This window comes from Phocoena sinus, chromosome 18 (genome assembly GCF_008692025.1).
Source record: "Phocoena sinus isolate mPhoSin1 chromosome 18, mPhoSin1.pri, whole genome shotgun sequence".
Classification (NCBI taxonomy): Eukaryota; Metazoa; Chordata; class Mammalia; order Artiodactyla; family Phocoenidae; genus Phocoena; species Phocoena sinus.
The window spans coordinates 9,428,556-9,441,409 of record NC_045780.1 but is presented as its reverse complement, the minus strand read 5'-3'; the positions used below and the strand labels follow the sequence as shown (position 1 = coordinate 9,441,409).

Here is a 12,854-nt window from a genome sequence, read left to right as displayed (position 1 = left end):
ATTATTTTGTCAGAGTGAATAGGTTAAGTTAAACTAGTGATACATGTTGCTGGAGGCTAAATACAGGGAATTCATGATGTTTCTGCTGTAAGAGGTTGAGCTGCATTTTTCAGTTAAACCTCCCTTACGGTTTGGATGTAGCATATATGAGTCTTTACATTTAATCAGTTCTCAGGTTATGGTTGACACTAGTCTAAGGTTAAAGTCAGATTATTTCCAAGAGATAAATGCTTTTAGCCCTTTGTGAGATTCACAAGCAAAATAAAACAGGTCAAAGCAGGGCTTATTTTAGCTGAGCAAACATTTACTGAGTTCTGCTTATGTTCAGGGCACCATGCTGAGCACTGCAGAGCACATGGACGGGTAAGACTTAACTCTGCTCGTAAGCATCTTGCAGTTGAGGGAGACAAGACATGTACATAAATAACTGCAAAACAGCAAGACTGGAGAAATCCCATGATAAGGTTACAAAGAGCACCCAAGGGGGTTGAGATGAAGAACAAGGACTTGGTAGAGAAGTGACAACTGAAGGTTGAGACACGGGAGGAACACATGCTGAGTGTAGTAAATAGCTCATGTGTCAGGAGATTACAGGATTTCTGTCTGGCTGGCAAGGAAGGGTAACTGTCCAGTGCAGCATCAAATGACTCCAAAAATTAGACTGGGGCTGTACCCAGGAAGGGCACTGAATATTAGAGCAAAGAGTTCATATTTGATTCATTAATCACTGCGGGGACCCCTTGGGTGGTGTTGAGGGAGCCACCAGTTACGGTGCTCTCAGCTGTAAACACAGAACCCAAAATCCAACAAACGGTTTAAAAAATAAAGACATTATATAATCGCACACGACAAGAAATCTGGACTTTAATAATTCCAGAGTTGGTTAATCCAGTGACACCATGGCTGAGGTCAGCGTCTCTTGTCATCCCCTTAAGGTCATAATATGACAGCCACCACTCATCTTTATCATGTCTTCCCAAAATCACATCCAAAGGCAAGAGGCAGGCAGAAGGGTTCTCCTTGGGCATATGTCTCTTTTTTTTTTTGGTGGTATGCGGGCCTCTCACTGTTGTGGCCTCTCCCGTTGTGGAGCACAGGCTCCGGACGCGCAGGCTCAGCGGCCATGGCTCACGGGCGCAGCCGCTCCGCGGCATACGGGATCTTCCCGGACCAGGGCACGAAGCCGTGTCCCCTGCATCAGCAGGCGGACTCCCAGCCACTGCGCCACCAGGGAAGCCCCATATGTCTCTTTTTATCAGGGAGATAAATTTACAGAAATGCCTACCTAGCATTTATCTTGGTCCCATAGACCAGAAATTTTACACTTTTCTCCCCTAAATCAATCACTGTGAAGAGGAATGGCATTACCATTTTTGGTCTAGGCCAACATGGTTATCCTGTGATTTTGAGGGAGGGGCCCAACTTCCCTGAGCACATTACAGCCCAGACCTGAACAGAATGTGGGTTTTCTTACAGAGAAAGGAGAGAGTAGGTATTTCATAGGCAGCCAGGCTTGTGCCACAGGGTGCATGTCCATTGGAACTGCTTATCTGACCATGAATCTGGAAGTGGTGAACGAGAGGTACTGGACAGGACGAGAATGGAGGGTAAGGGAGCCATCACATTAATTGAGGCTCTGGGTTACCTGTGGGGACCTCCAGCAGCAAGACTAGAAATAAAGATGTTCTAGGGATAGACTCTGGAGTCAAAGTTTCCAAAGGGCTGTGGAGAAGAGAGGAACAGTTCCTCCTCTGTTCTCCAGAGCAGGTCCAACTGTAGCTCTGTTACTTCTTGGACTTTCATCGGATGATTAATTAGTGTTGGATGGATAATGAACACATGTGAAGCCCACGGTCTACAGGAGAGAGAAGGAGGCAGGGATCAAAGATGACCCTGTAGTTTTAAAGAGCATTCAGAAAGGAAAAGGGGGAGGGGAGCTGATCTGGGGCAGGGAGGAGCCTGGACGTGCAGTCTGAAGTGCTGCTGGCCATCTGTGTGGACGCCAGTTATCAGCACCTAGAAATCCAGATCTAGAACAGTCTTCTGAGAGCCAGGAAAGAGGCAGGAACCACAGGAGTGCCTGTGCCACAAAAAAGGTCAAAGAGGATAGGATCCGATACGAATGCTGAATTTCGGGATTGATAGTTGACCTTTGCAGGCACCTTTAGTAGAAAATAATGACAGAAGATAGTTTCTGAGGGATAAAGAAACGAGTGAGTAGAAGGAAGCTGGGACAACCTGTAGCCACGACAGATGACTCTTCAAAAATTTTGGCACAGAAGAGAAGGTTGGCAACCTAAAGCTAAACAATGCATGCACTGGACATCTTACCTAAAGCAGCTTATTAAAGGCAGTTCAAGGGCTCCCGCTGAATTTATAACACTTCAGTGACAAGCCTGAGGTCATCGGGAGTATCTGCTTCTGCTTCAGCACAAGCAAGAAGAAGGAAAAAGGTTTCTGTATAATGTGAACAGAATGGCTCTCCTCTATCAAACCCAGGTCTGTCTTGTGCCAGTTCACAGTGGACGTGGTGGGGGTGGGGGTGGGTTCCAGAATGTCCATGGTCAGGCTCTTCCGGAGACTCGCATTTGCCGGGTGACTGGGGCCTGCAGTGTGCCCCGCCCTGGGAGGGCTGATGATGGAGAGGGGCAGGACCTGGGCAGAAGGCACACCACAGCCCCCCCCGCCCCGCCCTGGCCCCGGAGCAGCAGACTCCACATTTTTTTTATCAGGCACCCCTGCCAGTAGGAGCTATCTGAGCATGTATACTTACGTATTTTCAATAATATAAGTATATCGTGATATACTATAATATACTGTGCCTATCACAAGACACATCCCATCAGTATTTTCAAAGCATGAGAGAAAACAAACACCACTGGAAATCCCAACAGTTTCTTCCCACCCCCCTTTGGAGCACAGACACCTGCTGCAGAGACCCGCTCTAGAACCTGGTATTGTAGGAAAGACAACCGTGTTAGCCCACGTGAGCTCCTGACGGTCTTTCAGAGTGAGAGGAATAAGGGTGGCGAGTCAGGCCTCACAGATCATTAACAAACACAGCCAGGGGGCAGCAGAATGCAGCACGGAGCACCCATTTTTCTATACCTTTTCCTTTTAGTTACCTCATACTGTTCAGGCCGATTCCCTTTCAAGCCTGCTGACCAGTGCCCATCACCCCTATCACCGCCCAGACGGGGAATGGGCCCGAGAAGGGGGGGCCTGGTTCCTCTTCCCCAAGCCCTGGGCGTCCTGGGGGATGCTTCACGAGCTGGAGGTGGGGTGGGAGGGAGGGTGGGCAAGAGGTTTGAAACAGGTAGGTGAGGAGGCGGATTGCTCCAAGAGTATGAAAAGCCAGCGCACGGTGTTCCTTTGCATGTCCAGCCTCATTGTGAAGACTATAGGTTCTGGAGTGAGACTGTGGGGTTCTGACGGCAGCTCGTCAAGCTTCTCACCACCTGGGGCAGCTCCACGCCCTTAGCTGTTGTCATGTCACTGCTGATGCTGACAGTGACCCCCGAGTGTGTTCGCAGGAAGGTAGCGCTCGCTCCCCGTCCCGCTGGCTCCTTCCGCGGCTGTTCCTCTAACTCCCGGCACCGCCTTTTCTGCAGACGTCCCCAAAGAGCAGCAGCTGCAGGCAGTGCAGGCGGCCGTCCTGCTGCTGGCCGATGAGAGCAGGGAGGTGTTGCAGACGCTGCTGTGCTTCCTCAACGACGTGGTCCATGCCGTGGAGGAGAATCAGATGACGCCCATGAACCTGGCTGTGTGTCTGGCCCCCTCCCTCTTCCATCTGAATTTACTGAAGAAGGAAAGTTCCCCCAGGTGGGTTTTCCTCAGCAAGAACGCTAATCCTAAACCAGGTATTCCCCACGGCTACTTAAAAAAACTCCTGCTGTATTGCAAGTTGGGGATTTGTCAGCACTTCATTCATAATCAGAAAATGTGCGTAGGAACATAATTCGTGTGGCTCAGCATCAGGGAATTGTCAAAGTAGCACAGTGTCCTTTGTGATCCCGAAAGCCTGGAGTTTTGTTTTGTTTTGCGTGTGTTAGTGAGAAGGAGGGAAACAGGACACAAAGTAGTATTTTACAATCTTCAATTTTAAAAGGCTAGATTTAAGGCCCAAGCACGGGCAGCTTGCAGTGAAGTAGTTTCAAACTTGGGAAAAAAAGATTAATTTCTCCCCCAACAGTTATTCCTGCCCGTGTATTATTCCAAAGTTTTCCATTATGAACTGTCAAACTCTTAGCCTGACTCAGGATATCTAAGATGTGTAGTCACTGTTTCTATTTGGAAATGGGAAAGTATGGGATCTGGGTGACATCTAGGTATGAAGACATGACAAAGGGATGAGCTGTGTACTGTGAAAAGCTCTTGGGTTTGGGATCCGCTGAAGACTCTCCCCCTCAATTACAGAGTCATCCAGAAGAAATATGCCTCCGGGAAGCCAGATCAAAAGGACCTCAGTGAGAATCTGGCCGCAGCTCAGGGGCTGGCCCACATGATCATGGAATGCGACAGACTTTTTGAGGTAAGTGAAAGGCTCCAACTGCCTTCCTTATAGCTCTTGGAACTCGATAAGACGCTTGGAATGGTTGCTGCATTTATGGCTTATTTCTGTTTTCTCCTGATTTTATGACAATGGTACACTCGATAGGTCTGGTCTTTGCCTCCTAGAAATGTGAGGAGTGAGCTTATATATTGAATAGTTGAGGCTTTGACAGTTAAAGACACTTGGGTTTACCATGATGATGGATTTTATGAACAGTTGCATCAACTTCAGGTGCCAGGTCCCAGGCCAGCCAGCCAAGTACGGTATATTTGATGTAACCTCGGGACTTGATTAGATTCAGTGTGTGTGTATGTGTGTGTGTGTGTGTGTGTGTGTGTGTGTGTGTGTGTGTGTGTGTGTGAATGTGTGATACTGAACAATCGCTGTGAACTCAGGATCAGTAACAGCTTATGAATACAGCCACAGATACGCTAAAGGATTAAGTGAACTAGACTTCCAGCATACTTGTTGGGGCAAAGTTGTCATTTGCAAAAGGGAAAAGTGTGCCACAAAGGTAAAGCCACCTCTAAGTCATACTTGACGTTCCCCTTAAGTCTGTGCACTTTAAGTTTCCTGAGCCCAAGTTTTGCCAAATTGAATAAAAATATAATAAGTAAAATCGAAGGAAAACGGAAAGAATGAATGGGAAGTCATGGCGGTGTTTTGAATAGTAAATATAGCCTCAAACAGATTTGGGTTTCCTGACTTGAGGAAGCCCGCCCCCGCCCCCTTCACTGATCTTAGACAAACATCTCTTGCCCCACGGCACTCAGCCCATTGCCCTACCGTGGTCTTTGGCGATGCTACTTTGTTTTCTCTGTCAGTCTCAGCATTTCTGTAGCTCAGTGCGTCACTCTTCTGTGCATCCATCGGTTCAGGTCCCGCTTGAGATGGTGGCCCAGTCTCATAACTCATATATGGAGGCTGAGATCCATCCCCCAACTCTGGAAGACCTGGGGGCCCAGCTGGAGGAGAGCGGGGCCACTTTCCACACGTACCTGGAGCATCTCATCCAGGGCCTCCAGAAGGAAGCCAAGGAAAAGTTCAAAGGATGGGTCACGTGTTCCAACACAGACAACACAGATCTTGCTTTCAAAAAGGTAATCTCAGGTCTTGGAAAAAATTACCCCCAAAGAGCCAAGTCTTACAACCAGGGATTTGTTTTGCTTTTTTTTTTGGCGATATGCAGGCCTCTCACTGTTGTGGCGTTTCCCATTGCGGAGCACGGGCTCCGGACGCACGGGCCCAGCGGCCATGGCCCAAGGGCCCAGCCGCTCTGCGGCATGCGGGATGTGGGATCCTCCCGGATCGGGGCACGAACCCGCGTCCCCTGCATCTGCAGGCGGACTCTCAATCACTGCGCCACCCAGGAAGCCCTGTTTTGCTTTTAAAATGGCTACTCTGTTCCCAGGGCTTCACCACACACGAATCAGTCAACCACTCACTCTAGAGTCTGTTTGCACATAATCAGACTGCAGACTGTGGAGCCAGACTGCTGGAGCCCAGGCCTGGCTCTGTCCCGTAGCTGTGTGACGTTGGGCGAGTCACTCACCTCTCTGTGCCTCCATTTTCTTATTTGCATAATGGACATAATAGTAGGACCACTGTCAGAGGAGGGCTGTTTTAAAATCAGAACAACGCCTGGTACACAGGGAGCACTGTGTTGGTGGTTATTGTTTTTATTATCAGTATTCTTTTTTTCAGCTTAAGGATAAACATTTAAAAATTCTAAACCTGAGGTATTCAGAGTCACTCTTTCAAGTTACATACTCAGTGATGTTTTCTGAACACCCAGTGAAGGATGGTAGGTTGTGCTGGAACCAGCAGCCTCTTCAGCATGTGCTGGTATCTTTCCCAAGGTGGGAGACGGGCATCCGCTGAAGCTGTGGAAGGCTTCTGTGGAGGTGGAAGCGCCCCCCTCGGTGGTTTTGAATCGCGTGCTGAGGGAGCGCCACCTGTGGGATGAGGATTTCGTGCAGTGGAAGGTGGTGGAAACCCTGGACAAGCAAACAGAAATCTATCAGTACGTGCAGAACAGCATGGCGCCTCACCCTTCCAGAGACTTCCTGGTTCTCAGGTAAGCCTGCCTCCGGGATTTAAGATGCTCTGCTCCAAAAGCCAGGTAAGAGCTGCAGATTTAAGCATTTCAGAGGTCTCCCACCTAAGTTCAGCCTCCACTGGTAACACTCAGCCGGCCCTCATTTCTCTCAGTGAAATCTGACTTTGCTGTGTTTATGCCCGACTTCCTGCTTCTTTCACCCAGTTCACAGCTCTGCTGGGTTCTCTTATGGCCCCTTTCATTATGGAGCATACGGTTTATTAAGCCATAAATATTGTTCATTTCCTCAGAACAGAGTCCCCAAAAATAACTGCTGTTTGTCCAGTTGTACTTTCTGCTAAATTATGCAGATTGAACCTGGCTGGCTTTTCTCCTGATTTTGCCTTTCTCCCCCTGGGAAAGCAAGTCTTCAGTGGTGTGACTCTCAATCTGGAGTGTGTGAAACTTCAAAATTCCTCTGTATAACTTCAGCTGCTCATAACTCATTACCAGGCATGGAAACCTTGACAGAGCCCTGAAGGTCCAACCGTGCTGAGACACTTGGACGTCCAGAAAGGTTTCAGGGCCTGACAGGGCTTGCGAGGCTGGTGTCTACTGTCGAAATAGCACCTCTATTAGATTTGGGTTGAGTTCTGACCCCTGCTCTCTGGGTTGGAGGGCGATGCTCAACCGACAATAGGAAGTTGCACGGTAGAGCTGTGTACATGGGCTGATGAGTCAGTACTGAATCAGGAAGAGGAACTGAGGATTCTAACAAACCCACATAAAATATGATTAAATCAATACATCCTTTTTTTATTGATAACTGATGGTGAATACTGTCTCTTCTCATATATTAGCAGTATAAAAAGAATCACTAGTGAAATTCCCAAATGTGTAATTTAAATAGTTTATTAAACTAGTCTTGATGGCAAACTAAAGGTTACTTTTCACATGGGCTATTTATGCCTTTGGAATTGGTCCTTAGGACCTTGAATTTTAAGGGTCATTTTTTCCCTAAGTATATGTGTTTGTCTTAGCAACCTTGGGACCCTGGTGGAGAATGTGGGCCGTTGTAAGGGTGGCTTATTACTGCAGTTATTGGGACTCACCTCGTGGAAGTTAAACTTTACGCCTTCACTCTTGCAAGCAGAAAATCAAATCGTTCTAGGATGGCAGCCACAGGGGGGATGGAGCCATGCCATAGCCTGCCTCTTCGCTCCCTTACAGGAGGCTGAGGGCCGGAGTCCGTGCATGGAACCGTCCTCCTTCCACTCATCCTGCAGTGCCACCCGCCTGCTACTTCTCATGTATCATTCCATCACTGCCTCGTGCCAGGCACTGTTGGAGGCTCCGGAGATACTGCAGGGAGCACAACAGACCACAGCCCTGCTCTCTTGGGATTTATATTTTATTAGGAAGATAGAGTCAATAAATAATAAGCAAGGGGGATAGGAATAGAGTCAATAAATAATAAGCAGGGGGGATAGGATTACTTATTTTAGGGGGATAGGAAGGGGTGGAATTTCAAATGTAGTGGTCAGAGCAGAGTCTCACTGTGTTGACAGTTGATCCAAGACTTGAAGAAGAAGGTGGGTGGACCACGAGGCTGAGGGAGAAGAACTCGGCACCCAAGAAGGTTAATAATGAACCTGATGTGTTTCCTGCAGCAGGAATTCCTTGTGGTTATGATACAAGAGGTAGAAAGTGACTGGTATGGAAGAGGAGTCCAGGGCTGAGGCACTTCCTGTTTTCAGAGCGTCTCCCTGTCTAGGCTAGCACGCATGAGGCTGGTCTCCTCTTGGGATTACCATGTTCATGTCTTACTTTACCCCTTTCTCTAGCTCCTCAGGAGCTTCCAGTGATACTCACTGAAGCTTCTTCCATTTTATCCCCACAAATCTGTACAACTTTCAGTCTTTGTTATTAATCACAGCCTTATGCATGAAAAGAGAATGGTCACACCCATGGAGAAGTTGCTAAGCATTTGTGTAGGGCTTGCTTATTCCCTAATTCTAGGTAATAGTTCCTCTTTCTGGTGAGGTAGGCCAGGACGAAGTTAGAGATGAGAAAACTAAGCAAGGGGATAGGATTTGTAACATAAATAACTAAGATTATAATAATGAAACCTACATCCTACGGTAGAAATGGTTGCTACAGAGATGCTCTCATGATTCCTGACTTCCATCTACAACCTTTTCCCAAGTGGTACACCCCCCCATGTTTGAATAGCTCCAGTAACAGTGAACTCACTACCCCTCATATAGCCCACTCCATTTTTGAAGAGTACACATTGTGAGACGGCTCTTGTCTGCACTGAATTAAAACATACCTTCATATCTCTGCTTTCTGGAGGCAAATCCACTGTATTTATTTCTTCTCCCGCTCAAGAGCCACTCAGGGACTTGAAGGCCATTAGTAGTCTGCCATGTACCTAGTTTTCTTCAAGCTAAGCATCCTTTCAGACTTGAGTTGAGCACCGCCTCCTCCAGGAAGCCATCCCCTATACGTGATCTCAGAGCGCTCTTTGCACAGCCAATCACTGCTCTTGCCGTGGTGCTTTAGGGTTCTCTTGGTAGGTCTGTTTCTCCTCCTGGGCTGTAGACTTTTATGTCTTCAGTGGCTTCTCAGAGCTTGGCACACCCAACAGATGTTTGCTGAGACTTGAATGGGCGAGTCCTAATTCCCAAACGGTGAGACCAGCCCTTCAGTATCGTGCAGGAGCCTCTGCAGCCTCAGTTTGGGATTCTGAAAGCAGCTCTGAAAGCTGCAAGACCGTTTCTGACCTCTGGGTCAGAGGGCTGAGACCCTTGCTTTCAACTGCACGGCATAAAGTTCACACGCACTTATGGAAACCATTAGCTTAGTCCAAGTAACTGGGCTTGGAATTTGAGCAAGAAAATGTAAGTGTGAGCCTCAGCGCTGTGCTCCGGGTTTTCTTTCTCTCTCAGCCCTAATTCCGACGTGCGGGTTTGTTTTGCTGCAGGACCTGGAAGACTGATTTGCCCAAAGGAATGTGCACCCTGGTGTCCCTCTCCGTGGACCACGAGGAAGCCCAGCTCATGGGTGGTGTGCGGGCTGTGGTGATGGACTCTCAGTACTTAATGGAGCCGTGTGGGTCAGGCAAGTCGAGGCTGACCCACATCTGCAGGGTGGACCTGAGGTAAGCGGGCTCCTGGGGGCGGCAGGCACAGGCTTGCCGCACATCCGCTGGGGCCGTTTCTCATCTGGTCCCTTATTTCACTGTCCTTTTATTCCTCTTGCCGTTAACATGCTTTCTAGAAGATTACGTGTGCCTTCCCCTCGCTTTTCCTCTTTCCGCCCTTGCTAAAATTCTGACTTTCAGGAGAAAGTCCTCTGCTCATCTTTATTTTCCATTTTGTCCCACTTATACTTCTGTGCTTTGGGCATGGGGCAAACACCAGCACTAGAGCCCGGGACGTAGTAGGTGCTCAGTAAATACGAGTCCTCTTGTGTTTCTTTTCAGCCTGTCCCTTTTGCGGCTCCCTCCAGTTGCCCTCCTTTGAGAGGGAACTAACTTAAATCCAACCCCTTCAAGGCATTCATGATGCTGAGTTCTTGGTCTCGGTGGATATAAGCTGGGTTTTCTCAGTAAATTCTAGAATTAAGTCTGAATCACCCCTGAGGAGACCCTATCATTTTAAAGCACCTGGTGAATACTGTAAAGATAGACCAAATACTCGGCCAAAAAGGCATTTTCAAGGCCCCTGTTGACATAATGAGGTGTTCAGAACCTCGGCACAGCAGCCCCGAGTGTAATGCAGGTGGACTGACATTCAGGGCACAAGCACAGCCCTATCGACCATGACAAATTGTTGTGATTTGGAAAAAGACTTTCCCACTTCCTTTCTGATTTTTGTCCCTGCAGAGGTCATTCCCCAGAATGGTACAATAAAGGCTTTGGACATCTGTGTGCGGCGGAAGTTGCCAGGATTAGAAACTCTTTTCAGCCCCTCATTGCTGAAGGTCCAGAAACTAAAATCTGAGTTTTCCCCAGTGTGACATCAAACTCAGGGAAGAGGAAGTGAAAGCAAACACTTGTGGGAGAGAGTGTGCGCGTGAGAAAGCAAGGGAGAGAGAGAAAGCGATTGACAATGCTTAAAAATGGAAGCACTGAGAAGTCGGAATGTTGAAGATGCAAGAATTTCTGAGAACTTTCCTAGCCTTCCTGGAGACGGCTACATACATCCCTACTAATATAATATTTTTAAAAATCAGAACATTTATCTATGTTACTTAAAATTAAATGGCTTATTCATTGTGCATTGCCTAATTTCCTATTTAAAGGCTTCTAAGAAGCGTATTCTTAACTGTAAATAAATGTATGTATAGCATATGTACATATGTGTGTATATCTCTATCTTTACTGTATATATGTAAAATATCAATTTTATATCTAATTGCATATTTTGAAAAGGAACAAGTCTGATTCGGTGAGTCCCTTCCTCACCTGGTTCTTTCCAAGTTGTTCTGGGCGCTGTCTCCCCGCCGTCCTGTAAGCTGAGCAGAATCTGCTGCTGACACTGAAGTGTGAAAATATGTAGTCTGCCCTGATGTCTTACCAAAGATTAGCCAACCAAAGGAAAACACATTAAATGGTTCTTACATGTTGTCAGCTTGTTTGTGTTATTCAAACACGGAGAGTGGGCTGTTGGATAAAGCAAGGAAAATAATATTTAGTCCTCTTTAAAGCAAAGAAGTGGGTGAGGAGTCGTTCCCGCATTTAAGCCTAGATTACCGCTTGCCATGGGGCCAGCAGATACAGCTTTCAGTGACATGTTAGATGCCTATGGACCACTGGAGTCAGCCCAGTGACTGAAAGAGAGCCTGTATTTCCCTGCTGATTAGAGCTGAGTGTAATAGCTTTTGCAGATTCACAGCCAAAGGGAGCCTCTGTGTTCTGTTGAGTTTTCATTACTTACATTTCATAATGTTCTTAAACGTCATTCTAGTTGACCAGTGGCCTATTTGTCCACAGTTAACTGGCATTTTCTTACCAATGTATTGCACTGAATTTAACTCTGGACACCAGATTAAGGGAGATGATGGTCATTCAAGAGTCCTGGACCATTTCAGCTTCAGGGAATTCTACTATTGCTACATATGATGCTCTTTAGAATTCATTAAAGTTTTGCAATCTGAAAGACAGGGTTTTTAAACTAATGTTAAGACCAAAACTGTGTTCTTCAATTAGTTTTAGAAAATATAAACAGGTCTGTTAAATTCCATGTTTCTTCATTAGTCAGTCAAGCTACCTATGCATTTGACCCATCCTTATTTATTATTGTATAGACTAAGCAAATGGACTATCCTTAACCAATTGCTAATGGATTTAAGTTGGTTTTTTATTGTAATTCAACAATGCTAGAGAGGAAGATAATTTATTGTGTTTGGTTTCAGGGAGAGATTGGTATCATAACTTAGCAATTCATGCTGGAGAAAAAAAAAAGAGTGTTTTCCTTTCTTTTTTATATTGTATGCATTTATATAATGTTTTCTTTTATCAGCAATGTGCAATTCTTTTATTGAGAGAAATAAAAATGCTATATATGAGTTTTGTATGGTACCAGTAAAATCATACTGTTTGAATTGTGATCTAGGGATTTTTTGTTTCCTTGCCTACTGAAAAAGGTGGCAGCAAACCCATAATTTTCCATTTGGGCAACGCCCTGTGAGCAAAACAAATTCACTTCTTCCATACACCTTAATTGTAACCACATATGCCAGATTACTTTAATATGCATAGACAAGATCATTAGTGAATTTTAATTTACCTTAATGCTGATCCTACTCCAGAGATGGGATCATATGTTTTCAGGAAATATGACAGGCACATAAGGATGAATGGTGTCGTGTCACCTAGAGCAGGCCTTTTCCAGCCTTAGCAGCACACGGATTACCCGCAGATATTGTTACAATAAGCCTCTGATTCAGGCAGTCCGAGGTGGACCTGAGCTTCTGCATTTTGAACCAGCTTCGGGGATGCCCGGCCTGCCAGCCCGAAGACCACACCTTGAGAAGCTGGGACCTAGAGGATACTTAGAATAAAAGCACACATGGTTTATTTCTGACTCCCCTTCTCTTCAAATTACCTGACTTCTTAATTGTTATGCACATACTAATCACATCACTGCTGCCTAACAATACAGTGCCTCTTAAAAAAAAAAAAAGAGAAAGATGCAGCAAGCTTGTCAAATACTACAGTATTTTATTCATTGTTATCTTGCCAATAGAAATAAAATA

General features: G+C 46.3%; 2 protein-coding genes across 8 annotated transcripts in view; one reads left to right on the top strand and one right to left on the bottom strand.

Annotated features, from left to right (window-relative positions):
* STARD13 (StAR related lipid transfer domain containing 13) overlaps nucleotides 1–12,164 on the top strand; it is a 383,288-nt gene extending 371,124 nt beyond the window's left edge. For all 5 annotated transcript variants that reach the window (XM_032611028.1, XM_032611027.1, XM_032611029.1 and 2 more), the window contains 6 exons: nucleotides 3,612–3,822; nucleotides 4,417–4,531; nucleotides 5,431–5,652; nucleotides 6,412–6,629; nucleotides 9,577–9,753; nucleotides 10,480–12,164. In XM_032611028.1, coding sequence (XP_032466919.1) covers nucleotides 3,612–3,822; nucleotides 4,417–4,531; nucleotides 5,431–5,652; nucleotides 6,412–6,629; nucleotides 9,577–9,753; nucleotides 10,480–10,597 — 1,061 coding nt within the window. In that variant the 3' untranslated portion in view covers nucleotides 10,598–12,164. The remainder of the gene's footprint in view (nucleotides 1–3,611; nucleotides 3,823–4,416; nucleotides 4,532–5,430; nucleotides 5,653–6,411; nucleotides 6,630–9,576; nucleotides 9,754–10,479) is intronic.
* The window catches only part of KL (klotho), a 79,525-nt gene continuing 72,882 nt past the window's right edge, over nucleotides 6,212–12,854 (bottom strand). The window contains exons 8-11 of one of the 3 annotated variants that reach the window (XM_032611033.1): nucleotides 12,386–12,649; nucleotides 11,062–11,259; nucleotides 7,703–7,952; nucleotides 6,212–6,549 (exon numbers count right to left, since the gene is read on the bottom strand). The gene's annotated coding sequence lies outside the window, so the exon portion shown is untranslated. The remainder of the gene's footprint in view (nucleotides 6,550–7,702; nucleotides 7,953–11,061; nucleotides 11,260–12,385; nucleotides 12,650–12,854) is intronic. The other 2 variants (XM_032611032.1, XM_032611035.1) reach the window with 2 other exon arrangements.